This window comes from Apodemus sylvaticus, chromosome 13, assembly GCF_947179515.1.
Source record: "Apodemus sylvaticus chromosome 13, mApoSyl1.1, whole genome shotgun sequence".
In the NCBI taxonomy this organism is placed as follows: Eukaryota; Metazoa; Chordata; class Mammalia; order Rodentia; family Muridae; genus Apodemus; species Apodemus sylvaticus.
The window spans coordinates 89,987,538-90,015,117 of record NC_067484.1 but is presented as its reverse complement, the minus strand read 5'-3'; the positions used below and the strand labels follow the sequence as shown (position 1 = coordinate 90,015,117).

The window sequence follows — 27,580 nt, the reverse complement described above, 5'->3', positions numbered from 1 at the left end:
CTTCCACAGTATAAGCTACAATGCCAAAACAGCTCTTTTCCCAACATTTAAAAGCACATCAAGTTGTTTACATGTCTCCTTGAGATGATTTTCCAATAACTTTGTGCCAATTGCTGTCATACTCTTTGGTTTAAAAAAAAAGTCTTCATTCAATCAAGACAACTTCACTTAGCTAAATTTCCTCCATATAGAGAATTGTAGGACAATTACAGTAGCTGATTTGAAGCCATCATCATTAAGTCTATGTAGGGCTTTAGAAAATGAATGCAAATTACAAATGTGGAGTTGTGTAATTAAACATCAAATAGTCCAAGTGATAAAAGTCGTAGATGAGCTGTCTTTCGACTGCACTCAGGTCCTTTAAATACTGCCTTACCACGTGGGCATTGGTTCTTTCATCAGAGGAGTGCCTATCCTTAAAGTTTGGAAATTTCAACTCTTTTGGAGCACCAATCAACTGTAGAAAATAATTGGCATCTTCTTCTAAAGTCTCAAACTTCCCTACAAAGTCATAGTTGATCAAACATGGATAACACAGTTTGCTGACCCTTTCCCAGTGAATATCCATTCCTACTGGACGGTGAGCATCCAGCAAATAGTAGGCGAATTCTTTGAATTTGACTCCAGATCCATTATTTAATGCTTCTGCAGAGGCATTTGGTCGGTATTTCTTGATAATTGCCTTTCCAAACACTGGATGGTAGTAACTATTGGGATGCTCAAATTTATCCCTAAACGCAGACACTAATCTTTCCATGGGATCTCTAACAAACACAGCTTTTGTATAGGTATTCAAACGCATGTGCACTCCTTTTAAGTCAAAGCTATCCAGTGTTTTCAGATGCTTCCCATAGTGTACAGTATCATGGGAGATATTGTATGCAGAGGAAGCCAATCCACTTAGGACCATCAGAATTCTTTTCCAATTAGAGCAACCAGCCTTTGGTACTTCACAATACAGGATTTTGTGCTTGTCTTCTACATATATCCTAGATACCATATGAAAAAGGTTGGATTTGGGATCATTTCCTCCACCATATTTCTTGCAAAATTCATGAAGGTAGGACCTACGCTTCTCTTGGGTTGTATCTGCCTTCTTCCATTTGTTGCCTTGTACCAAACTTTTATTTAAGGGCTGAGTGACCAGTGGCCATTCCATCTGGATGGATGTCTGAAAAACTTGAATTTTAGCTCCTTGATGTGTTTCAGTTGATGATCCATGAGCTCTGTCCTCCTTTTGTGAACGGCTGCTCTTCCTTAAAACCCTAGTGGATCTCCCCAGGTTGAGCAGATTTCCCATTTTCTTCTTTAGATCTTCAGGCATGTGAACCTCGGAGTTCTGTTAAAATAGGAAGAAGACATGTTGGATGCACATTCACAAGTGTGTGGATAAGGAACTTAGCATCTTTGTTTTCACACATCACAGAGCTTGAGTATAAGCTAGCAGAGACAATTCCGTGAGGCATGCTGAGTATACATTTTGTAGTAAGGTTTTTCATACACACACAAAACTAATGATAGAAAACAAAACTACAGTATCTATAAGATAGAGATTAGAAGGGTCTGCCTTGATTTTGCAAGTAATGCAGTGAAATAGATCTCAGTCATTTCATGTCTTAGTGATGCCTTAGGCATCAATGAGTCCGGTATTTCCAAGTAGTAGTACTGAATGGGCATGCAATCTGGAGCTATATTTAGACAGCAGTGGGTTTTTTTTTTTTTTTGTTTTAGGGGCAGGCATTTTGTAATATATAGAATAGTTCAAATTTATAATTTGTAAACTGAAAAATGTAATAAGGCTAATTATCAAAGCCTAATAATCATTACAGTTTCATCAGTACTTACCAAGAGTTATATATTTGGTCACTTGGAAATATTTTGTTTTCAATTTATTTATCATGATAATGTGGGAATTATAGTCATAATATCACAATTTCTTTCATGTATGGAATTGTACATCTTCCCTACTTGAAGAGTTAAGAATCCAGAATATCTTTGATGTCTCCTTGTGTAATATTGAATCCAAAGAAAACAGGTTATTTTTCCTCTTGCTTCACTAGCCCACTTTCCAAGAGGCTATCATTTTATTATTTCCTTCCTACAATATTTGACTTGGCTGGGAAAGGGAAGCCATAGAAGTTGGCATGTATACATGCTATCGCTAATATTAACACCACTCCTAAGGACATTGGCTTTCACTCCAAGAAAGCTAAGAAGCTGAAAAGAGGGCAGGCTTGACTCACCTGGATTTGGAAAAGATGGGTGATAAATGTTTAGTGTCTTTAGCATGTTATTGGGAAATTTAACAAATAAATAATGCACAGAAAGAGAAAAGTATGGCACCACCAGAGTACATGTGGAGAAAGTGGGAAGAGTTTCTTACATGTATCATTTATGTTCCTCGTGTCTAGGATGGTCTAGAGCTGAGAGTGGTTGCCCTTAAGTTTTATGGATTAATGGACTTTAGCCTTCAAAGATAATTAGAATTTTCTACTGGTTGAGTGACAGAGCAGACAAGTACTGGAATCACATTTGGGTATAGTGGGCCTTCACCAACATAAATATAAGACAGACAAGACGAGTTTGTGAATAATTTCCAAACACCATAAACCAGTTTGTGTAGCCTCATAAAAAAACTGCCTCAAATAATCTGGATTGTTAAGCTATCTAACTGATGTCTCAACTCTATAGCTCTCTATCTGCTGTCTTATCCAGAGACTGCTAGGATTCTTCAAAGCCCCAAATCCTTCTTTGTTCTGATCAATGATTTATGGTCCATAAAGTTGCCATCAATTATAGATGACTTTTCTGTAGGTTTGAAAGATCACAGAGTTATTGGCAGATGTGCATGAGAAATACTTCACATAGGATCATAACAAGCTGCCATGATCATTCATGCCACTATTATCACTATAAATAAATTATTATTATCTATAATTAAGGTTATAACTATTGTTGCGTCAGTAAAATTAGTAACATTATTTTATCTCCATGGTAAAATGAATTTCAAGTTCCCTCAGTTGTTCATTACTATCTATGCTGAGATTTGTGTGTCTCTGTATACAACACTACCAGTTACAATTTTGTCTCATAAATACCCCCTCAAGCTCCCCAAGTCAGTGTCTGCTGTGCCCTCTAGACCTTCTCTGTAGTCATCAAACTCCCCTTCCTGCTTCAGGGAATTCTAAAATGTTTATTTCTTATACTTTTTATTTCTGGAACCCCATATTCTGATCACTTCATGATGTCTCAAGTAAATAAAACTTCATTGTCTGGATCCAAGGGTCTATTCCCCTGTCATTCACTCTGTTTCCAGGATAGCTCCGCTGCTCCTGGGAAATGTGCTCTGAGGAGTCTTTTCACCTTTCTATTGCCACTGGTCTCTGATTTGTGTCTTGAAGATTCTGGCTCCTAATTTAGATGCTGCACCTTTATCTCTGTTATTAGCACTACACATAGTGACTGACTTGCAGTGAACTTAGCTCCTTAACCACCTCATCTTCAATAGAAGACTTCTCCAACTCACATGCACGGAGCGTGCTTGGGCCACCTCATTATTTCCCAGACCACCATTACCTAACTACAGATCATTGTTGTTTGCCATTGTGTAATACTTTGGTGACTTTGTCTACATTCTGAGCCTTCTGGGAGATGACATAGCTGGTTCTTCATTATTTAATTCTTAGTCCCTCTGGAATGACAGTTTTCCTAGTCACCCCTTCTAAGCCTTACTCCTGGTGATCCTTTCACTGAACTCTACTGTTTTTCTTCACAACACTAATAACCATGTGAAATGATTTGATTTACTTCTATGGTTTCTCTTTTCATCCCATCCCACCCCAAAACATTAGAATATTACCACAGAGGCCTGTGGTTTAGTCAAGAGATAATTACTACATTTATAAATATAGTAATGACTTAATGACTTCTAAACAATTATCTTATGATGTTATAAAAATAAATATACTGTTCAACCAAAGGTATAGGTTAACTTAGAGAAATAATCATCTGATCTTCATCATAAGGCACTGAAAATCTGTGCTCAAACAAATTGGCAACAAAGAAAACCAGTCACAAGAAGAGACATTTGTGCTATGGTGGATGAGGCGTGCAGAGCTTTGCCTGCCTCCCAAATCAGATTGTCTAGAGACACTTTGGAGCCTCAGTAGGGTTTCTCAGCATTCGGGGTCCTCCGGCTTTACTGTGGACACAGAAAGGTAGGGTCTCTGTGCGTGAGGCTCCCAACCATAATCGGTTGAGCTCTCCTGGAGTTCCACAGGCAGTGGTGACATTTGGTGACCACACAGCTTCAGTAATAAAGGGAATTCAGACAATAAAGAACATGGTTTGAAAACTTCTTCTACTGGGGAAGAATGTCCTATGGTAGACTTGAACAATTTAAAGAAGAGACAGAACTCAGGTCAGATGCCACATCAGTCTGCAAGGGGACAGATACAAGGCTTCCTGTTTATGTTCTTTGTCAGAAGTGCATGTTCGCCAAGCTGCTTTCAGGCACCTGGGTCAATGTGAGGGAAAGGCTCGCCGTGCACTAAGGTTGTACTTCTGACCACGGATAGATTTTCTCTCCATGTCAGACAATTGTTCCTACTCTGATCAAATTGAGGTATATAAAGAGTTCACTCAGAAAGGAAAGTGACTATTTTGCATCATATCTGCATCTTTTAAAATGGATTTCCTCTTTTTTCCTATCAATCATGTGATTTACTTTGTAGCTGGTGACTTATTGATTGTTTGTTGGGTGTTCTGTAGTGTCTTCCTAACTAGACTTGCTGCAAATGGCTAAGAAATTAGTCCTCAGCAAATACTTTCTCTCTCACTTGTGACTGCTTGGACTGGCTTTGCTAGATACAATCTAAAGTTCTGCACTTCAGGGGATCTGTAGATCGCCACAGCTGGGCCACTTCCTTACTGCTATTTACATCTGTCTCAACACTGACTCCTTCTTGTACTTTCCTTCTGCCTTGCTGTTGGTATCTCCTCCATCATATCCCTCTTTCTGGGACGCCCAAGCTCTTCCAGATTAATACAACACCCTTAGCTTCTTCACGAAACCACTCTAACCTCTAACAAGGGCTCCACTGACTTCAAAAATGGCATTAGCAATCAGTCTATTTCACTTGTCTAAATTGGAAATATTCTTTCAAACTCAGATTAGCTATAAACAATGGCTATATTTCACCATAAATATCTTCAATGAATTGACATGGCAAACTTATATAAAAGATATATTACTACACATAATAACAACTAGTAGTCAAATAAGTGAATTAGTAAAGATCCTGGAAGGTTAATTAACTTCACACTGAACTTGGAGATTTCATCCCTATTTTTTTTTTTTTTGTCCAAGGTCAGTAAATGAAGGATCCCTCCTCTAGGAATTGTGTTTCTTTCCTTCCATCAGAGTCATTGGAAGCTCTCCAAACAATCAGGTGCATGCTAAATTCCAACCATGAAATGGGTAAAAAATCTGTGGCCCCTTGAGGAAGCCAAAGTTTAATTAGGTTGAAAATGAATAGTTTAAGAAAATTTTTTATAATTGCCACAATAAAAGGATACATCAGACATTTGTTTAGCAGTGAAAACAGTGTTTAATATATCCGAAGAGATTGGCAATTGGGGAGCAAACTTCGCAAGTAAAGCAATAGCTCTGATGAGAGGTGAAGACTAGAGCCAACAGATGAGGAGGCTGGGGTGTGGAGGAATGTGTGTGCGGAAGCCTGGAGTCCACCCACGCACAGCCTAGATTCAGCAGGCAGGACTTGAGCTAACAGAAATGGCCTGAGAAGGCTTGAGCTCATGTAAATTGCTTCAGACAGCTTGGGCCTACCAAATGGACTGCAGTTTACAGTTTAGATCTGGCAATTTTCTTTTTAATTTCCCTCAGAAGTATGAGTTCACTCCTGGGAGTGCATGTGATTTGCATGATACTTATGTGGAGCTCAGAGGAAAACCTTGGGTACTGGTCCTCAGCAACATTCCACTTTTGTTTGAAACAGCCTCTCAGTGACCTAGAACTTTAACTAGTAGACCAAGTTACCTGGCCCATGACCGTCCAGGAGTCCATCGGTCTCTTCCTCCCATATTGCCATCTTTAGGATTGAAGATGGCTTCTGGTACAACAACCTTCTTATGCTGGGAACTGAACCTGAGTCTTATGCAAGAGCATCAAGTGCTGTTAACCATTGAACCATCTCTCTAGCCCTAAGATTCAAGGGGTGGAGGAAGATGGTGATTGATAATCTACTTGGAGTCTAGTAGCGATAAGTCAAATGAGTTAAGAAGTAAATAATGGACTTACTTGGGCAAACCTAGGAGCTGGGGTAAAAGAACTAAAAATGATTGCCTCTTCTCTGAAGTGGGACACACACACACACACACACACACACACACACATTGCAAAGCCACGACTGTGAGTTTCATTACCTCAATTTCAGCTCTCTTGAGCTTGAGGTGCCTCTGAGGGAACTGGAGGAATCCTGGATATACAGCTGTGAGCTGCTGGATGTTGGACATGCTAGCCGAGTCTGTGGGCACTGAAGGACTGATACAGACACAACAGTGCCTAAGTTTCAGCTGTGTGCTATACAATGCATTCTACCTTGCATAATTTTTGATATTCATTTTACAAGTGAAGAAATTGCATCTTGGGGCAGCAGAGATGCCTCAGTGGCAAGCAGCACTTGTTCTTGAAGAGAACCCAGGTTTAGTTCCCAGCATCTACATGACAGCTCACAATGGTCTGCAAATCTAGTTCAAGGGATCAATTATCTACTTGTGCTCTCTGTAGGCACCAAACACACATTGAGGCATTCAAACACATATACAAAATAAAAATAAGTAGACTTTCAAAGAGATAAAGAAATAAAGAATAGAATTTCAAAAATAGAAACTTTACTAAACACACAGATTAGTAGAAGGGACAATTCACAAGCCCATTTTCCCCCCCTCTGGCATAGAGACTTCCTGCTCCTACTGTAAATACAGGTGGGGAGGGCCTGGAACAGTCACTGCAAGAAAGCTCCACTTGGAAAAGAGTCAACAGGCAAGAGTGTCTGTGTGCTGGACAATTTGCAGCAAATAAGTTGGTTAGTAGGCAGATATTTTATTTTCTGGCTTAATTTCTTCAAGAGACTCAGGACTCTCTTATTATATTAAATACGTCAGGTAGTATCATGGTTCAAGTTTATATCAGAGACGCAATAAGAAGCATCTGTGGTGCTAACTCCCATCCCACTCTCAAGGCTGAGATGTAACATCATAAAATGCGATCCATGGGCATCTATAGGACTTGGCCCAATTGTTAAGCAATAAAGACACATTAGAATTTCTGGTGTCTCTGGACAAGGACAGGTGTTCTACAGAAGACCTTACTTGGGACCATGATTAGGCTTTTTCCTTTCCTGGGATATTCCTGTCTAATGAATGGAAATAACAGTGATAACTATGTCCCAAGTGGAGAGTACTGTGTTAATATAAAGAGACTACTTGTAAAAAGTGCCTAGCACATAGTAAGTGATAGGACTATGACTATTTCTGGGATGGTTCATTCGCTTCATTTATTTAGAAATGCTATTTTTCTTTGTCTGTTTTAGTGTGTGTGTGTGTGTGTGTGTGGTATATGTACACATGTATGTGCCTACTGTTGTGCACCCAAATGATTGCAGAGGTTAGAGGAGACTTGGATGTTTTGCTCCACTGCTCTCCCCCTTTTCCTCTGAGACAAGTCTCACTGAAGACGGTATGTGGCTGGCGGCCAGCAAGCTCCACCCCTGCCTCTGCCTTGTGAATTGTTAGGTTACAAAGGGAGTGGCTATGCCCAGTTTTTAATGTGCATGCTTGACATGTAAGCTCAGATCCTCATGATTCTGCAGTAGCTGTTTTTATCTATTGAGCCGTTTCTGTCTCTAGCTCTGAATTGTTTCTTATAAAACTGACATTTAGCACTTCAAACTTGTGCTTGTGGCACCATTTTGAGAGTGTCTTAGATGCTGTACAACAGTTAGGTTGAAGAGAAGGGCATGATGGCCAATGAATAAATATGGTGGTGAGAATATGAATTCATAACCAGATGGCCACCTCCTCCCTTTCATATATTACTTAGATTTTAAGTCATTTAATTTAATGGTATCTTTTGTGATTTATCTTGATTATAGACAAGGATGTGGTAACATTTCTTCATACCAACAAGGCTTCAATGCTTCTAGGTGGTAATAAGGATACTGATAGGACTGTGTGGGATGCCGGCCTTTAGAGGGCCAAAGCCTCACCTCTTTGTACCACAGCTTCTCCTCTTTCTTACATTTTGATTTCAAGGCTTCAGAAGCTGAATATATAATTACACAAGAACAGAAATATAAACTAATTTCTAGCAGGGAATAGGGGGATTTCAGAAGCATGTGATTAGAGAGTCCTTATAACTCAGGTATTTTCCTGTCTTATCCTAAGCCATCCATTGGACAAAGGTTTCTGGACTAAGCAGGAGCCAGGTGATGACTCTATGTTGGCTGCACATCTATGAAAACAGAATTGGTCCATGAGCAGCCTTGGTCCAGAGGAGGGGAGGAAGAGATGGAAAAGCAAACTAAAAATCACTATAGCCATGGCAGCCTATATTATGACAGAGGAAGAACACAATGCTAGAAAATCAGAAGAGAGGGGGGCTGAGCAGGACAGAGAAGTCGGGGTAAGAGCATTTGCCGCAAAGCCTGATGGCCTGATTTTGATCCCTGGGACTCTGGAAGGAGAAAAGGAACTCTTGCAAGCTGTCCTCTGACCTCTAACTGTGTGCCTTGGCACGTATACGTGTAACCAAAGAAATAACATGTAAAAATTATAAAACATGAGGCAGTTAATTTTAGTTGGAGGCAAGATAGGGCTTCTAGAAGAATTCATGTGCCATACAAAATTATGTCTGTTTCCTGTCATCTGGTTTATTTCTCTTTCAAGTACTATTTTACTTAACTAGTTTGCGGCACGACACAGGAGCTAGCTGATTTAATCATGGTGCTACTCTGAAGAGCAAACCCAGGTATTTACCCTCTTGATAGATGTAGGACCTGATACTGAGAATTTAACTAACTCGCTTGAATGAACACAGTGACTGCTGGAGAGGTGCCTTAACCATATTTCGCATTTCACCGTGTGTGGCTTTTCAGCTTACCACAAATGGAACAATCTCTTCGTTCTTTAACATTCATGAAATCAACTTGTGTGTAGAAAGCATCAGACAAATGGCTGTTAAAAGAGGTACAAACATCAGGACTGGAGATCTCAAAGTCAGGCAGAAGTGATGTGTGTTGTTTCTAGCTGGGTAGCCATGGTTAACCTATTTTGTTTTTAAACCTCAGTTTCCTTGTATGTACAACACGACTGGCTAGCATCTACCTTGTTGGGTAGTTGGATTATAGGAAACAAAGGCAGAGATTGCTTAACATAAATTCTCTGTAAATATGGCATACTTTTATTGATTTAGTCAATGAATATTTACTTATTGAGTAACTTCAAGGTGACAAGCATTTTCAATGTAAATATTGTTTCTCTGCTATTTTCTTTCCTTTTCCTTCTCTCTTACCTGCATTGCAGTGTATGTATTTATTTACATATATATATATATATAAAATATAACATACTCATATATATATCAGTGAAGAGGAAGAAAAGAGAATGGTAGAAATAACTGAAGGCAAGTATGGGAAGGAAGGCTAAGAAGCACTGGGAAGGGTCATGGGGAAGAATCATAAACAGTTGCTGGAGCAGAAAGAAGGCCCTGGTGAACTTCAGCCCTCTCCCAGCTTCAAAAATTTAAGTGGGTTAAACACAAGTTAACACTGTTGTTTCCCTAGGAAGGATCTTCAAGCTGATCCATCAAACTGGTGTATGATGATCTCTAGAAGCAAGGGTGGAAATGATAATGTTAGCTGCTAGTATTATCTGTTTGAGATTCAATCCACCCAACCCACCGCTGTCTCTTGAAGCAGAGTGAGATTGAAATACGAGGAGTGGGCTTATAACACAGTGTGAACACCACCAGTTAGTCTATACTGGAAAGAGGACTGCTCTTCGGTTTAGTCAGACTCCATGAATGTAAGAGACCAAAGAATGACCTTAGCCTATGTAAGCAAGTATGTTTCTCCCAACAAGCTTAAATCACTTAAGCAATCGCTTAAGCAGTCCTCATTCTATTGTTCTTCTAACTATTGTAAGAAAAATGATGCATTTCATAGGAGAGGTGGTTTTAAGTTTACAGATTATCAGGATAGACTTGTGCAATCCTGTACCCATAATTGCTCTGTAAAGTTGATAAGAATGCAGATACAGTTGCATGGTCTCCTTCTCTCTCTCCATATATATGGGAATTTTCCATATATATGGAGAGAGAGAGAGAGAGAGAGAGAGAGAGAGAGAGAGAGAGAGAGAGAGAGGGAGGAGAGAGAGAGGGAGGGAGGGAGGGAGAGAGGAGAGGAGATAGCAATTATGCAGGTAAGAGAGAAGAAAAAGGAAGAAGAGAATATAACAGAGAAAAAAATCAGCTTCATAATGTAAAGGATATTTCAGATATTTGGTCCTCTTTATTTTATATACTAGACTATATATACCAAATGCAGTTGGGGACTGCAAACTTAGCCTATGTTTGGCCTGAGAACTGCAGGGTAAGTACATGTTTGACCATTAGGATTTTAATATTTTATTGCTATTTTAAATATCTACTCCATTTGAAAAATGGTCTCAGGATAACTGGGTTTTTTTTTTTTTTGAAATTGGTACTGAGTACACAATGTCTCCTCTCCTAGCATTAAAAATGACTATCAGCCATAATGACTGGATTGGAGAGGTGGGAGATGGAGGAATGGCAGCCTTGCTCTAGAGTCTTGTTCTAGAGAGTGTGCCTGTTGCAGAATTCCTGTCCTTATTCCCAGGGTATTGGTGTAGAGCAATGAGCCCGATGCCCTGGGTTCAGATGCCTGATGCCTAAATGTAAAGTTCCAGGTTTTTGTATGTGTGTGGGGTAAGACTATCTCTCTACTCTTTCTGTATTGTGTATGTGTGTGTGTGTGTGTGTGTGTGTGTGTGAGAGAGAGAGAGAGAGAGAGAGAGAGAGAGAGAGAGAGAGAGTATAGGGGTTGATTTATAATTAAAAGATTATCCTGGCTGGTAAAATGGCTCAGACATGATCTATAGTGAAAACAAAGGATTGACTTTAGAAAGTTGTCCTTTAGACGCAAAGGTGCACATATACCTGCATTAACATACACATCAGACACATATATACACACATAGATCAAAATAAATAAACGAATATAAAAAGGTTATCACAGGCCAGGTAGATGACTCCATGAGATAACACTGATACTGATGACTGACTGGGATATACCAGAGAAATAAAGAGGAATAGAGCAAGGACCAGTTCACTCGGAGGGAGCTGGGGTACTCCCATAGGTTGAAGCCTAAAGATGCACAAGAGAAGAAAGCTGTTGTAGGGTTGTGAGTATTATGTTTGAGTTGATCAGCCACGTTTGAAGACCATCTGCCCACCAAGTCATCCACCTGATACCTGGAAGGTCTTAAAACAGAGTTTTCATTTCTGTTTCCCCTAAAGCAAAACCTGGGTCAAGGATTGTGGGCAAGAGATTAATTCAGAGAAGATTCCAAAGCCTCTGGCAGGAGTGTGAGCATATAAAATAGGGAAGGGTGGGCGGGGGATACAGGATGAGTCATCTGGCCAGTTAGCTGAGTGGGAACAAGGACTTGAATCCTATGAGGACCTCCCTGAGGAAACACATGATATGTGTCCCAAATTCATTCCAGCAAACCCCAGTCACAGCACACGAAGGACTCTTGGAACAGAGACCTGGCAACTCCAGCTGTTTGCTGGCCTCTCAGAGCAGATGCCCTAGACAGAAATACAAGGGTGAGCCCTAGCTGGCAGCTGGCCACTAAGAAACTAAAGAGCACTGACAGACAGGGTCAGCACGTTTACTTAGCAAATATTCTGACACAGTGATTTCTAGTTTTTAAGGGTGGATGGAACCAAGTAATTATTCCTGGATGTGATGGGATGGAGATGATAGCATTGACAGAAGCCTAGGATCCCGGACACTCAGTGTTACCATAAGTAAAGAATTCCAGTTCTGACCCACTGTACTACGCTCCCATTGGAAGTGCTCGGTATGTGTGTGTGTGTGTGTGTGTGTGTGTGTGTGTTTATGACACAGCTGAAGAAGAAAAAACAACACTTCACAGCACATTATGCTGATCTACAAGATATACATGTAAAAATGCCTACACCATAGAAGTAAGTCTAGACTTCTTCAAAGTCACCAACTTTGAGCAAGAAGCCCCCTGGGCTACGTGGTCAGAGGCTATGCTAAAACATGTCTCTTTTGATTGACACTCTGCGTGGCAGACCAAGAAATCTTTTAAGAGATAATTTCAGTCAGAAATTACAGATCAGAGTGTGCGACACACCAAGTTCTCCCAAATGTCAAAATGTCCTGTGTCCATGTCTGTCTTCTCTGGTTTCCTCCATCATGATGCCTCCTCAGCCTCGGAGTGACATGGCTGTGGCAACAATCTATACACATTCAGCTTCTGAGGTGGTTGAAATTTAATTAGGAGTGAGCACTTGACCGAGGAGAGTTAGCCATAGATCACTGGGAACCAATGGAGGGGGGTGGTCAGGGGAAGACAGTGCCCAGAGGGCTGGAGCTCCTAAGTAACTAGATTAATTAGTACATCCTTCCTGTGAAAGGAAAGAATAGGCATGGGCAGCTTTGGGGAATGCAGGGAGTCAGGAGAGGGAGAGGGAGAGAGAGAGGGAGGAATTAAGGAAACAGTGGGAACCCAGCATATGCTGTGGTCCCCACAGCACCTACCATCTAGAGTCACTTCAGCTGTGGGAAGGCAAGGCCCAGCATGAGGCCGGCTGGCCACTGTGAGAACACATTCCATTGCTTATTTGGTTAAGTCTCTTCTAGCCCTGATCAGATTCTCCTGTGTCAGCATCTGTGTGTGACACACATGTCCCCCTGGCTGGTGTTGTCCCTGCATATGTGACAGCTCAGCTTTACTCAAGGCGGCCTCCCTAGCCCACACACCGTGGCATGTTACTGTGGGCTGCCTGGACACCGAGCCAGGAAAAATGCCTCTGGCACTAGACGCTGCTGCCATTGGGATCCTGACGCTATGCTGTGAGGATTTCTTTTCAGGATTTCAGACTGAGAATCCTGTGAGGGAAAGTTTTAGGAAAAAAAAAAAAAACACCAAGTGGCAAAGCAGGATAGAGAGGTAAGAAAGGAGTAAGTAGAAGATGTCATGAAGGGGTCAGAGTGCATTGTACTTGAAAGAGTGATTAAAAGGGCACTTGCAAGCACCCCTTCCCCCAGATGCACGCACACACACACCACACACAGTCTTGCATTCATACACTTTATTAATTTTATTTTGGTTGGTTATTATTTAATTAATTATATGTTTTAATACTTCCACAGGGTTCTGGAGACAATTGCACTTGATTCAGAGTGTACATGGAATGGCTTTTGGAAGCAGCTATGGCCATAGTCATGGTCTCTCTTTTTGTGCCTGCTTTTTCTGCAAAACCAATCCTAGGTTTTCGGCCTCAAGGCAAGAGTCCTCAATTTTATTCACCAGAGCTGGTATAAGATGACTCTCTCCAGGCCTTGGAGTATTTGCCTTCTGCTAATTACAAAGTACAATTGGCAGAGGGGAGGGAGCCTCAAGCGTTTTGCTAACCTATTCTGTCCCCCCCCCCCCCCAATTTTAGGCAGAGTTCTGGACTCTGAATTACAGCTTCACTTCCATCCCCACCCTCACCCCCACTTGCTCCGAATCTACTCCAATGCTGAATGCCCATGGCCAATAGCTCTGACAGCTGTCAAGGCAGCTGGCCACCAGCAGGGGCTGCCACTGACATCGGTCACAATCATCCCTCATACCAAGACACTGGCGATAAAGATTCTAAGTCAGTGATAGAGACACATTTATCATAAAGCAAGAGGCATAATTCTTGAAAGTCCCTGCGGACATTGAATCTTCTCCAGGACTCCTGTCTACAAGTTGCGCTGTTTGCTAGGAGCAAACGCATCTTAGCAGCCCACCTCAGAAGGACTATCACGTCATATCCACTCCAGCTACTCCCCACATAAGGAAAACAAGTTGTTCACAGCAGGGGGAAGGAGGTTTCAGGTTCCATTCAGGAGTTTTCTGAGGAATGCCAAGAGGATAGGCCTCTGGTAACTAACTGTTCTGTAGCCAGAACTGTACTGGGGTGAAGTGGATGGATCTGAGCACCATTCATAGGCAAAACCCAAATCTTCCACTGTTGGATCAGCTGACCATCATTCATGAACCGCATATAGAAATTCCAGGGTGTAGTCTGGGCTTGCTCCCGAGTATGCCCAGTGCTAGCCTATAGTTTTTGATGCCCCCTTTCCTTATAGGAATCCTTGTTTTATTTAAAATGTTATTCCTTAGTGATAGCTATCAGAAGAGGATGTGGGCCAGAGTATGTTTAGCCTGGGCGTTGACAGATCTGGGGTGAAGAGATGACATGCACAGGACTGCGCCGACAACAGTGTTTACTCTCTACGTTAGCTCTGGCTGATGGATGAATGGGGTCCTGTCTTCACTGAACTTCATCGGTGGTGACTATGAGAGCCTGGGTTGAAATACAGCCTTGTCTGGCTCCTAACAATGAGTTTCTCACTATGTGGCAAAGACATTTCCCCCTTAGTGACCCCCACATCTTCCTTACTATTTGCTGAGCTACCTTGGGGTGGTCAAATGTGTCCAAGTCAAGTTCCAATTAGTATGGACAAGTCCGTTACATTGTCCAGCTTTCGGCTATCTCAATTCTACAATTACTTGTATTGATGCCCATAGCAGTTTGAACTGAAATATAACAATCCCTCCAGGAGACAAAACGGAGGCTTAGGAGACTCATAAAACTCATAAAACTCTCTGGACTCATAAGTTTCCCCCACAGTCTGATTACAGACGCAGTAAACAATTGCTATGGGATAGAAGACTCTGCCGCAGCTGCCTATCAGCTGCACAGAAAACTTTAGCCTTTCAGGGTCTTCACCCATGTTGGACTGGGCCTTTTGATGATGCAGGTGCCTGATTCACTCGCACCCTTTCCGTACCCCCTATAAACTCATAGTTCACTAGGCTGGGTTTGTCTTAGTTCTACCATTGCTTTCTGTATCTGGGGTGAACAAGTATTTTTGTGTGTCTTCCCAGAAAAGTGATACAATTGTTGGGTACCAACAAGAAATAAACACTCCAATAATCTCAAATGCTTTGGCACGGCAGTGATCTCTTGGTTCTGGAGATCGCCGAATTTCCGATCACCTGCTTGGCTTTTGCTCTAGCCTCAGATTAAAGCCTCTGATTCCATGCATCTTTAGCTCTTCTTCTTTTACGTTACTGTAAAAACATCCAGGTAAGGTGTGTTTATAGGGTGAGGGGGTCTTCACTCCATCCTTGGGTGGACTTTAAAAACATGCAGCTTGTAATACAGTAGTTCAACAGCTACAAGTCTAGGAGGAGACACTGTTGATGGTTGGTGGTTGTGTAGCTGAATTGCACTTGGGAAAAGTAACGGATAAACTTTGGGGACTAGAGAACCTGTAAACAGGACTTTGTAATCACAGAGACAATAGCTTTATGATGCCATTTCCATGACAATTTACATATTAAGAAAAACTTCTATCTTTTGCAAGAGTAGGAGGCCACCTGATGTCCAGGTGAATAATCTTCTGTTTCTAATCACCAAGACTCTCTTCTCAGGTGCCCAGAATGAGACTCATTTGTAATCAAGTCTTGTTTCTATCTTTGTGAATCATCAGAGAGATAGGAGACACTTTTTTTTTTTTAAGTGCTGTGTTTTGGTTTATTTCTCTGAGAATCTATTGCTTTAATTTTAATTCCAACTGATTAATTTTGTTAGATGATTTCAGACATGCACATATTTGATTACTCCTTTGTTATCTCCCACCCATGTTAGAAACTCCACTCTAGTCCTGCCAATCAGTTTTTCTCAGGTTCCTGACTTTTCATATTTTCTGTTACCATTTAGTTTAACCAGGGCCATCTGTGTAACCACTGGACTGGAAGTGTCCACTGTGGCCAGGTAGACCATTGGAGGGTACACAACTGAAGACAATGAGTTCTCTGCTCCCTGAATGTGTCGGTGGGAAATATTCCAGCAGTGAGGAATGGGTCCCCATGTATTCCTCCTCCATCTGCACCTAACTTTGAGTTCTGTCTTTTCCCCAGGGAGTGCAGGCATACACAATGCCGTGAGTCCATGTTTGCAATGCAGTACCTGTCTTTTCCCCATTTCTGGCTCTTACAAAATTTCTAGCTCCGTGTCCTCATTACTTCCTTACCCTAGGATTCACCTCTCACTTATCATCAGTGCTTGCTTCTGCTCCCTCACTCCACAGGTGTCTGCCTTCAAGGTCACTGGTTCACTCTCTTACCCACTTTATCCAGACACCTTTCTCTCCAGCACCTTCTTCATTTCCAGCTGTCAGATCGGCATTACCTCAGGTGGAGGAGGACAATATTTGGGAATATGCAGGACCATAGGCTCATTAGCAAAAACACAGTGTGAGCCTATGCTGGTTGGGGGACCTATGTTCACAGCATCTTCAGCCCAGGGCCTGGTGCTGTGTAAGGGAGAGAATGCTGAAGATATGATGAAGAGCTTTACCCCCACCCCAGAGTGCTTCACTGGCATCAGACACTGTCTCCGAGTCAGCACTCTCCCCCACATCCATCTCACTAGAGTCCTGACCATTAAGTTAGACTGGTTAAATCAACCTTTCACTTTAAAATGTGCAAGTGATGCTTCCCTCATGGGATGTTAAAAAAAAAAAGAATTGGAACAAGTATAAATGCTTGCTATGTGGTTTATGTTCGCTGAAGTCGTTTTAGCCACAAATTGTATATATTTTGTCAAGATAATATGTTGTAGGATATTTGATCACACTGCGAACCCTGAGATTGTGCTATTTACTGAAAAAAAAACCTGTTTATAGTCGTGGTTGGGGCTCAGCTGTAGCACACACCTTTAATCTAAGGGCTTTCTGTTTATTGTAAACAGGATTAAATAAAGTCAACTATAGGTCAAGAGTCAAAGCATGCAATCAATTGACAGGAAATGAACATAGGGGAAAAAACCCTGAGAAAGTAAAAGGAAGTCAGGAAGACAGACAGACAGATATGAAGCAGAAGGGAGGCACATTTAGTTTGAGGATTTTTGAGATGATGACATGGAGAAAGAGAGCTTCATTTTGGAATGTCTACTGAGGAGGAAGCTGAATGCTTTCTCTACCTCTCTGAGCTAGCAGGTTTCTATCCCAGCATCTGGCTCCTAAGTGTTTATCGGTAACATTGAATGTTTAAGATTTTATTAAAAAAATAATAATCATTTTTTCCATAGCAATCTTCAAGCTGGTTCACATCATACTCCACTAACTCCCGTCTGTATTCAGAATCCCATCTCTATCCACTTCTCCCTAAAACTCCTTATCCCACTATCTTAGCGACTGTCTCTATCTAGACCACTGTCACAACTGAAAGAACTAATTAATTAGTACATTCATTTAAGAAGTATTCACTGAACACCTGAGATGTGTACTGTTTTCCGGTATGAGACTAGAGGGGTGAAAAGTCTGACAAGACCCCTCTTCTCTGTGGCTCCGATGCTTATGTAGGTGATGACAGGAAAGGCAAGTTAGAGAGTAAAGGAATAAGAACCATTGGGTGATGCTAAGTGGATGCAGGGACTAAATCAGAGTGATATATTCACGCGTATCGAAGGGAGAGAGGTGAGGCTGCACTGAATAGATGCCCAGGCAGGGAGGAGCTATTTTTGGATCCAGTTGAGCTAAAAAGAAACATGAGATATGGGAGCATGACATTTCAGGTATGGCAGACAGTGGATGGAGGGAGGGCATGAGCAGGCCTGTGTGCTTGCCACAGAACTGCCCACTGAAACACAACAAAATGAAAGAAGTGGGCAGGACCACACTCTACAGGAATACCAGACTATGGCAAAGACTGTGGGCTTTTCATATGTGTGTGCATATGCTGCACATATATGTGTGTTCATATGTTTGTGGCACATACGTGTGCACATGTGCATTTGGAAGCTCAGGCATCAATTGTCATCTTCCATCATTCCTCACTTTGGTTAGTGACCTAGAACCATTCGACTGAACTCAGAGCTTGTGGCTTGGCTTCCCTAGCCAGCCCTGCATCGTCCCTTGTCAAAGCCTACCAAGTGTGGGACTCCTGGTGGCTACCATATAACCTGGCTCACTAGGATCTGGGGATTTGAACTCCAGCATCTCTCCAGGCCAGGATGGTGTGTTTAGCAACAGAGGTGTAACATAAGCAACAGGGAATCATAAGATGATTTGCATTTTATGAAACCCACCCCAATAGTTGGCCAAGGGTAAAATAGACTTGTGGTTGCAAGAATGTGAGGAGGAGGAAACCAAAGTACCCTAGGGAAAGGCTGGCTGCTTGTGATGGTGGAGCTGGAACAAAAGGAACTACAAGACACAGTATGGAGTAAAGTTCCATACTAACTCTCCTGAGATTCTCTAAGAGTCATCCCAGATTCAAAACTATCCAGTGCTTCTGTGTTCCACCCTCAGAGCTGAATAATCTTGGTGTTTAAATCACCCTGCCTCCTACTCCCATGATTCTCTTTTGATCATTGACCATTGACCACTGACTGCTGACCACTGACTACTTCATCCAATTTTGATTTCCCTAAACTCCTACATTACCTCTTCTGCTTACATAATAAGCAAGCAATTGACATCAGATGACATAGCTTTGTTATTCTGTGACATTTGTCACATTTTTAGCTCCTTGGAACAGATCCGGTGTTGGCATTTCCCCTCACATCTTTCATAACACAGCCCGAAACACAGGGCATGTGCAGAAATTGCTTATTGATTGATGGAAAGCATACATTGCTGGTATTTGTCTCCAGTGTTTTCCTGGTGTGGAGGAGGGTGATTATCTGTCAATATTCATTGCATCATTAAAGCAATACACAAGGCATTAATCAGCTCTGAGATAACCAGATGAGGCTGTATTGTAATCTCTTTCTATTTTGCTGGATAATTTCACTTGCTTTGGAAGTTTATGAGGCCATAAGTGGCTCCCATCTGCTGGTGAACATATTCGGAGGAGTCATTTAGTCTCAAGTATGGAATACTTGAGGGGAAGTTAAATTGTAACTTTTACATTAAATGTCATCTTAGTAACAGAATCAAAATTGGAAGCATGTGTTCAATTTTGGTCTTTCATTTTCAAAGCTCTAGGTCAGGCAAATAATTAATTTCATTTGTTTACAAAGTAGATTATGCCTAATAAAATCTATTTTGTTTATGGTCACATTTTGGTTAATCCATTGCTTTGGAAAATGGGAGAAATCTGATTGGCTAATCATTCAACATAGTAAATTGCATTATTCTACATCCACAGAACATTGGCCTAATTGAATTATCCAGTAATTCTATGATGAAAATATTCTCTTTTAATAGGACTCTGAGACAGGCACAGCAGTGATGAAATACTAGCGTGTCTTGTTTTCCCCATTTTTGTTTGATGATTGACCACAGAATATAACATTACACCTCTGTGGTTAGTAACTTTTTTTTTCCACATTAAGGCTAATAAAGACAAGGTCGCTTTCATTCACTATGTCCTGGCACTCAGAATTTTCATTATTTGTATATATTTTCTGTCCTATTCAGACATTTGATTTTCAATAAGTGCTACTTTGCAAACTATAACTCAAAGGAAATTTGTTTTTGTTTTTTGTATAATATAATGACAATTGTGGTCACTTTCTCTCCCCAGTGAAAGAGTTTTCTAACTCTCCAGGGCATTTGTGGCCTCTCTTAAGAGGTTTTTTAGATGGGCATGTTAATCCCCTGACCAGGAGACCATTCTTTAAGAACTCTGACTCACTTAAAGTCATGCTGGTGGGACAGGAGGATTAATTATCCCCTTGATAGAATAATACACCTAGGTTTCCCACCTACCTGCTACCAGTGCAGTCGGTTGTTTGCAGAGCTGCTGTCCTTTCTGCTCAGCTGAGCCTGTCTGCTTCTGAGTAACTTAGAAAAGCATGGCTTTTCCTTTTCCTTCTTCTTATCTCCTGCCCTCAGCTTCTTGTCTGGTGTGTGACTGCTTGCTGACCTCCCTGCTTACATCAAAGCCTATGACTTCCTCTCATTCTCTTCCCCCTGACAGATTCTGGTCGAACCACCTCACCTGCCTCATTGGTTCTCTTAAAACCGAATACAGTTGTCGTTGTCGTCAAACTTCCTGCTGAGTTGGTTCTTGATTTCTTTTTATTAATAAGACCAGGAATCCAAAGAGGGAAAGCTAGCTTTCCTTGGGTACATGAGTGAGTGAACCTCAGGCCCTGAGGTTTGTCGATATGTACTGATACAGACATTGCAAAGGTTACTGCTGATCATTTTGTCAGTAAAATTTAACAAGCTGAAACATTTCAGTTTCCCTTCACGTCTTTGGGGACAAATAGAAAACAGAGAGGTATATAATTATAAAAAAAATCAAAAAGAGAGAGGAAGGAAATGAAGGGAAGCAGGCTGGATTCCAGCACCCAGTGAATGAGAGTATTCCCAGTGATGAGGTTAATTTGCATTGGAAACAAATTTATTCTTTCTATTAGATGTGACATGCTTAGTACTGAATTTCAATACCCCAATCTTTTCAAATTTACCTACACGATAAAACTGCAATATCAACAGTGAAGAACATTCCAGAGAGGTTTTTAAAAAGTCAGATGCTTTTCTGAAAGAGGAAAAGCACAAGACCCTGTGCTGTGTTGGGTGAGAGTGAAAGTCTGCTTCCGTTCTGACTTCACATTCTCTCTGAGAGCTCCGTGGAGAAAAATCGCCCGTGGGTGACAGATTATTCCAACGCCTACATCTTTTCTTTCTTTCTAGTTTTTAATCTCTTTTTAGGTAATAAATTTTTTTGAACAGATTCATACGATTAAAAAACCTTAATTATAAAAGTAATTTAATGCACAACAGGGACTACTGAAGCAAGCCTACACTCTACATGATCTTCTTCTGAAAGGCATTATAAACACTGGGGTCCAAATTGGGATCAAGGACTTCTTCAGTCTCGGGGCTAAACTTGGGGTGCTAGTGAGTGCGGTCCTGAGTGTTGAAACCAAGCTAAGGACAACCACAGAAACCAGGGTAGCGCGCAGGAGAGGAGACTGTTCCAGGATGGAACTTGCCCTGACTGAGCATGAGCTGGGCCACTCTGCTTTATCCTCTTCTGAGGAAGTGAGCAGAGCAACACAGCGCAAGCTGGGGCTGGAGGTGTAGCGTTCAACAGTCTGACACAGTCGATTGTTGCTGCTTTCCATGCCCGAGATCTTGGTCAGATACTTCATCGCATTGACTTTGAACCCTTATCCCACTGCTTTATTGCTACAAAGTTTAAACGAGGCAATTCTGCACAATATCTAGCATTTTATCTCCACATGTAAATAAACAATAATAATGCTACCTACCTTTCTTATTGTTTATTTAATGCTAATTATGACAAGACCTAGACAATTGAGAGCAATTGTCCACTGTATGGGTATAAGTCACATGCAGTCAAGAATAGTTCTGAGTGTTGCCCAACACAGTCATATGCCTACTTAAAACATTATGAGATTTTGTTTTTTTTTTTTACTTACTTGGCTGGATAGTTATGGAATGTGAATTTTATAGATGACAGTGGTATGCTCTGGCATCAAAATGTTGGACATGCCGGTCACCTATGGCCAATTCCATGCCTAAGCTTCTGTCTGTGTGGATCTTAGCATACTGATCGTCATGGGATTGTTCTGACAAATGAGGCCATGCCTGAGACCCAGTGACTGCCATAGTCACAGGTCGTGGGTATCATACGCACCGTGTGCTTACCTGGACATTCGATGGCTAATGACTTTCTTCATGTTTATCCCAAACATATATTTTGCTCTTAGTATCTTTTCAAACACCAGAAACAGCTGGAGAGATGGCTCAGCCATTTTAAATGTTTGCTACTCTTCGAGAGGACGTGGGTTTAGTTCCCAGCATACAAGTTGGGTAGCTTAGAGTCACCAATAACTGTAGCTCCAGGGGATCTGCACATTCGTGTGTCATGGGCACACACACATACACACATGTACACATCAATAAAAATAAATCTTTAACTAAAAACAACACATCAGAGTCATTTTCTCATCTACCTTTCTTGTCTCTATGCTATTTCCAGAAGTTCTTACATAATAATTTAATTTTCTCGGCTCCACTTAAGAAAGCAGCCTTGATATTTATACTTAAGCATGCTCTAGCTTAGCTGACCTTTAATAAAGACTGTCATTTCTAAATCCATCTTTTCAACTACAGTGAAAGTCACCATCTTTTGATCCAATTCAGTCTTGTTTTCAAAGATGTGTAAAAAAAAAGTCAAAAATTGGATAGCTTTAAAAAAGTGCAGCTTGAGTCAAGAATGTAATCTTAAAAAAAGAGCTTAAGATGACCTCCCTGCCAGTTCCATTAGGACAAAGAAAATATTTTTAAGTCAAAATAATCTCTTTAAGTGCATGGCCATTTCAGTAAGAATGTTGTAAGTTAGTGAACCCATGTTAAACTTGCAAGCTCTAAAGTTCATGCTCCCCTGAAAAGTTAGGAACAAACAGCACTATTCAGCCATGGTCAGGTTTGGGCATGACACTTCCTGAGGACCCGGTTATACCACTCCTGGGCATATATCCAGAGGATTCTTCAGCATGCAATAAGGACACATGCTTCACTATGTTCATAGCAGCCCTATTTGTAGTAGCCAGAAATTGGAAAGAACCCAGGTGTCCTTCAACGGAGGAATGGATACAAAAAATGTGGTATATTTACACAATGGAGTACTATTCAGCCATTAGAAACAATGAATTCATGAAATTCTTAGACAAATGGATGGAGCTGGAGAACATCATACTAAGTGAGGTAACCCAGTCTCAAAAGATCAATCATGGTATGCACTCACTAATAAGTGGATATTGGCCTAGAAACTTTGAATACCCAAGACATAATCCACATATTAAATGATGTCTAAAAAGAATGGAGGAGTGGCCCCTGGTTCTGGAAAGACTCAGTGTAGCAGTATAGGGTAATTCCAGAACAGGGAAGTGGGAAGGGGTAGATGGAGGAACAGAGGGAGTAAAGAGGGCTTATGTGACTTGTGGGGAGTGGGGACCCAGAAAAGGGGAAATCATTTGAAATGTAAATTAAAAATATATCAATAAAAAAAAAGAAATCAGGTAGCTTCCAACCCAAGAAAGCATCTACATGGCTACATGGAATACAGATGTACACACGAAATAAAAACATGGGTCCTCCTAGCCCATGGTTTCCACCCCTACCTGTGAGACCGTTATTTAGAGAGAGCATGTGCAGAGTTGGCCTATCCCTCTGTTTTCTGGTTTAGATTTCTCACCTGGGAAGGGCTCAGGACTACACCTGGTTTCTGTCTTATGGGAGCGGTGACACACAGGTATGAATATAGCCTAGTGCGGAAAGGAAACTATAAATTTAGCAGCAACTGTGGCTGCCGAGATTACAGTTCAGTCAGTGGAAGATTTTCTCTTCTTGATTGACTTGGTTCTTAAGATGAGCAAAGTCTGAGAATGGACATAAATGGTCTTGACCTGAGTTCTTCCTTTTGGAGTGATACTATTCAATCACAAAATTCAGACTGGGATAGAATAATCAAGGTACAGAGAGAAGATCTACAACAAGGAAGTTGACAAATGGGATTACAGAAAGAAATGAATTAGTTGTAACTTAAGTCAGTTCAGTCGTGAATACACAGACTTATGGTAGTGATGGAATGGTTTTTACAAGTGTCACTAAGTAGAATACATACAGAAGTAGAATAGGAAATTCTTCTAGGGGTGGGAGTATCCTTTCAAAAGGAAGACAAGAGAATTTGTGTTTGGAGTTTATACTCCATGCTAGGATCTTATCTTGTAGACTAGACAGGGAAGATTTTTCAGTCTTTACCTTGTGGCAAAATCACATAAACTGCTTGCAGTCATCTTAATAGAGTTCCTCTAACCTTTTGATATCTAAAGCAAGGGTGTGAATGAGTTACACACATTGTTTGAATACATATAATAACTCAGAGCTACTCTATCCTTGAAGACTTATTGGCTACTGGAGGTCTACATGGTCACATGGACTTTTAGGGTGAAGGCAGAATGGAAGCTGACTGTAGGCTGAAGAGGCCTAGATGGTTGCTGTACCGCCCCAGTCAAGGATGGGAAATGTCTCTGAGAAGGCCTTCAGCATACCTGGAGGGAGCTTTTCCCTCACACCTTTTCTGACTCCATATCTTCAGAAGGTTCTAAGCACCACTCCAAATTATATTCACTCCCTAACCCCACTCACTAGGGAAACACCAAGGAGCTAAATGTGTCTCTATGCCTTCCGACTTGTGAGACATGGAGCAGGTATGGAGAAGACAAAATATTCTGGTTCTCTGGGGCACGAGCTGTGACTCCTGCTCTCCTGTCTGGCCAATCATCAGCTGACTAGAGGCTCAATTTAGTGTCTGTAATGTGCTCATGCACTGGATGTTCTTGTTGGTGATTAAACTTGTCTTATTTGGTGGAACTGAAACAAGGTCTGACTCTGCAGCCCAGGTCACCCTTGAAGTCATGGTTATCCTCCTGCCACAGCCCCCTCAGGGTTTTCAAACTTTAAAACAGACATGAGGAAGAAAAGGGAAAGAAGGAAGTAGAGGAAGAGGACCTACAGAAGGAAAAAGAGGTAGAGAGGAGAAGATGACAGTGGAAGAAGAGATAGGGTAGAAATGATCTAGGAAGGTATGGCTTGCCTTTTCCAAAGTAGTAAGCACATGTCTGACTGATGATACTTAGAGCCTTGTCAAGCACATGGTGGAGCCTAGGGATGCACATGGCTGCCCTAAGTTTGTCCTCTAATCTGTATTCAACACTGGATTCACTGGTCCAGAGTTTGATGGTAGTGTGTTCTCTAGATTTCTGATAACAGTATTCAGGATGAACCTGATGCATGAGCAGAGCCAGAAGTCACTCCCAACAGTAGGGGTGGGTGGAGATGTAGGCTGAGATAACCAATACTTTCAGCTTACTATGGGTTGACATGTGTCTTCTGGACAGATATATTGATTGAAGTGCCAATGTCTAGTCCCTGTCAATAAGATGCTATTTAGATATGGGCTATTTACAAATATAATCAGGATGAGTTCATCAATATCAGTTAAGCAAGTCTAGATGGCATCCTTACAAGATGAGAGAGGCGGAGTCATAGGAGGAGAAAAATAGGCAAGAATTGCAGTGGTGTTGCAATGGGCCAGGGATTGCACAAGGTTGCTGGTACACGTTTAGGGAAGAATCTTGCCCATGAGTTTTAGAAGAAAGGTACCCTTGATGACACTTGATTTTGAACTGATTTTGAATGTATAGCATCCAGACCTGGAAAGCTATACCTTTGTCGTGTTTTAAGGCCACCATTTGCACAATCTGTTATTGCAATGCTAGAAGATTCATGAATAGCCTGGGTGTACACTTGTGGACTTGGCTCTCACAGACCTGGGCTATCAGTGAGGGCAAACCTACCTTGATGCTAGCTCCTGAACTAGGTTTGTTTACCACAACAAAAACACCTCTTCATAAAGCATAGATTCCAACCTAACTGCAAAGCCCCAAGATCCTAATGTAACTAAGGGCTTTGATGACCTTCTTTATAAAGAACGTAAACAGCCGGTGTTCATTTACCTGAGGTTGCATTTGTTGACTCTATAACAAGGCTATTTCCAGAAGCAAAAGGAAAAGGCTTTTGTGTTCTGTTTTTCCTCTCTCATCATGATGACAATTATTTGGTTTTGAAAATATTTTTGGAACAATTTTAAGGTATTCGCTTTAATCTACCATGATGAAAATTATTCAGCGGACCCGTAGGACGCTTCATCCTAGGGAGTAACGGTTTCCAGATAGGAGATGACTAGAGCAGCGAGCTGCCCAAGACAGCTGAAAAAATGGGTCATGCATTCATGACATTTTGGGATAGGAGCTGCCAAGTCCTTTGCTGTTCACTTTTGTCCTTTCCTGTAAACAAGCCGAATTAACGAGTTACTTTTCAAAAGCGTCTGATTTCCCAAGTGAGTTGCATGGGAAAGAATTCTGGGTTCCCTCCAGAGGACTCAAATGATTGTTTGTCTTCAGAGCACAGGTGTGCTAAAGGAGCTGGAGGCTAAAACCGCACACTGGATACTGGCCAGTGGGTCCTGAGCACCGCTTCCCCTCCAGCCTTGATGTCTCAGGTTGGTTCACAACTCTGTATACTCACTGTAGGGAGAAGAAGGCACGAGAGGAAAGGCTTGGTTTTCAATTTCAGTTTAATTATGCAATTTAAAATGTCCATCAGGAAGGACTTAGGGGTAAGATCAATGCTCAAGAGTTTTCTATTTTGCATTGGAGTCTGATAAAGAATTGTGTTTTGACAATCCAACGTGAGTTTTCAAAACTAATCCTCTTGGGGCTTGTGGGATGGTGTTTGCCTCCAAGCTCACTTGGATCCTTGGAATGCACACTGTAGGAGAGACCTGCCTCTCACAAGGCTCTTTACAGCACACCCTGAAATACATCCCCTGGCCCAACCAATGAAAATCGATGCTTCTCAAGGACCAACTTCCTTTGGTAGCAGAGTGGTTTCACAAAGATGGAGACAGAGGGATTATCATGAGTTTGAAGGCAGCCTGGGCCACATTAGGGAGTTCCAGGCCAGTTTGGGTTATACAATAAGATTTTATTTCAGAAAAATGAAACAAAGCAGAGAAAAAGAGGGAAAAAAAACCATAAAACAAAAACCAAAGGGGGGTGTCTTAGCTTTTCTTTCAGAAATTGGTTAAATTAAAGTTGTCAGATGACTCTTTTGTGTTTTTGAGGATGGGAAGCATGTCCCTTATTGGAAGAACGATGAATAGAAATTCCACTGGGGTGTTAGAAATGTAAGCTGTTGGACAGAGATTGCACAATGCAATTCACTGTTCTGAGAAGGACCGTGTAAGAAACACATTAAAGTATTACTCTCTCTCATGTTAAAGTTCAAAGACATTCAGTTGCTTATTGAGACTGGCATCAGACCCATGTTTAAGATCACGAGTAAATATTTGGTGTTCTGTTTTGGCGTCCTCAAATTCTATTAGCTTAGTCAAATGAACAAAGGAGCAACACAGAGGAAACAAAACTTCTCCTGTAAGGACCTGCCTCAGTCAACGAAGATAAGCATATGAGCGAATTAAGCCCATTGCAGAAAGGCAACGCTGTGCTTTCTTTTTACTTGTGGTTCCTAGATTTTATGTAGATACATAAATTCATATATATATATATATATATATATATATATATATATATATATAGATGTATACTAGGAAGACAAAAGCAGATGGGAGG

At 41.3% G+C, this 27,580-nt stretch overlaps 1 protein-coding gene across 1 annotated transcript in view; it reads right to left on the bottom strand.

The window, feature by feature from the left end:
- Positions 1-220: 220 nt before the first annotated feature.
- Positions 221-27,580, bottom strand: part of Chst9 (carbohydrate sulfotransferase 9) — a 228,819-nt gene continuing 201,459 nt past the window's right edge. Inside the window, exon 4 of the mRNA XM_052155848.1 lies at positions 221-1,339. Coding sequence (XP_052011808.1) covers positions 272-1,339 — 1,068 coding nt within the window. The 3' untranslated portion in view covers positions 221-271. The remainder of the gene's footprint in view (positions 1,340-27,580) is intronic.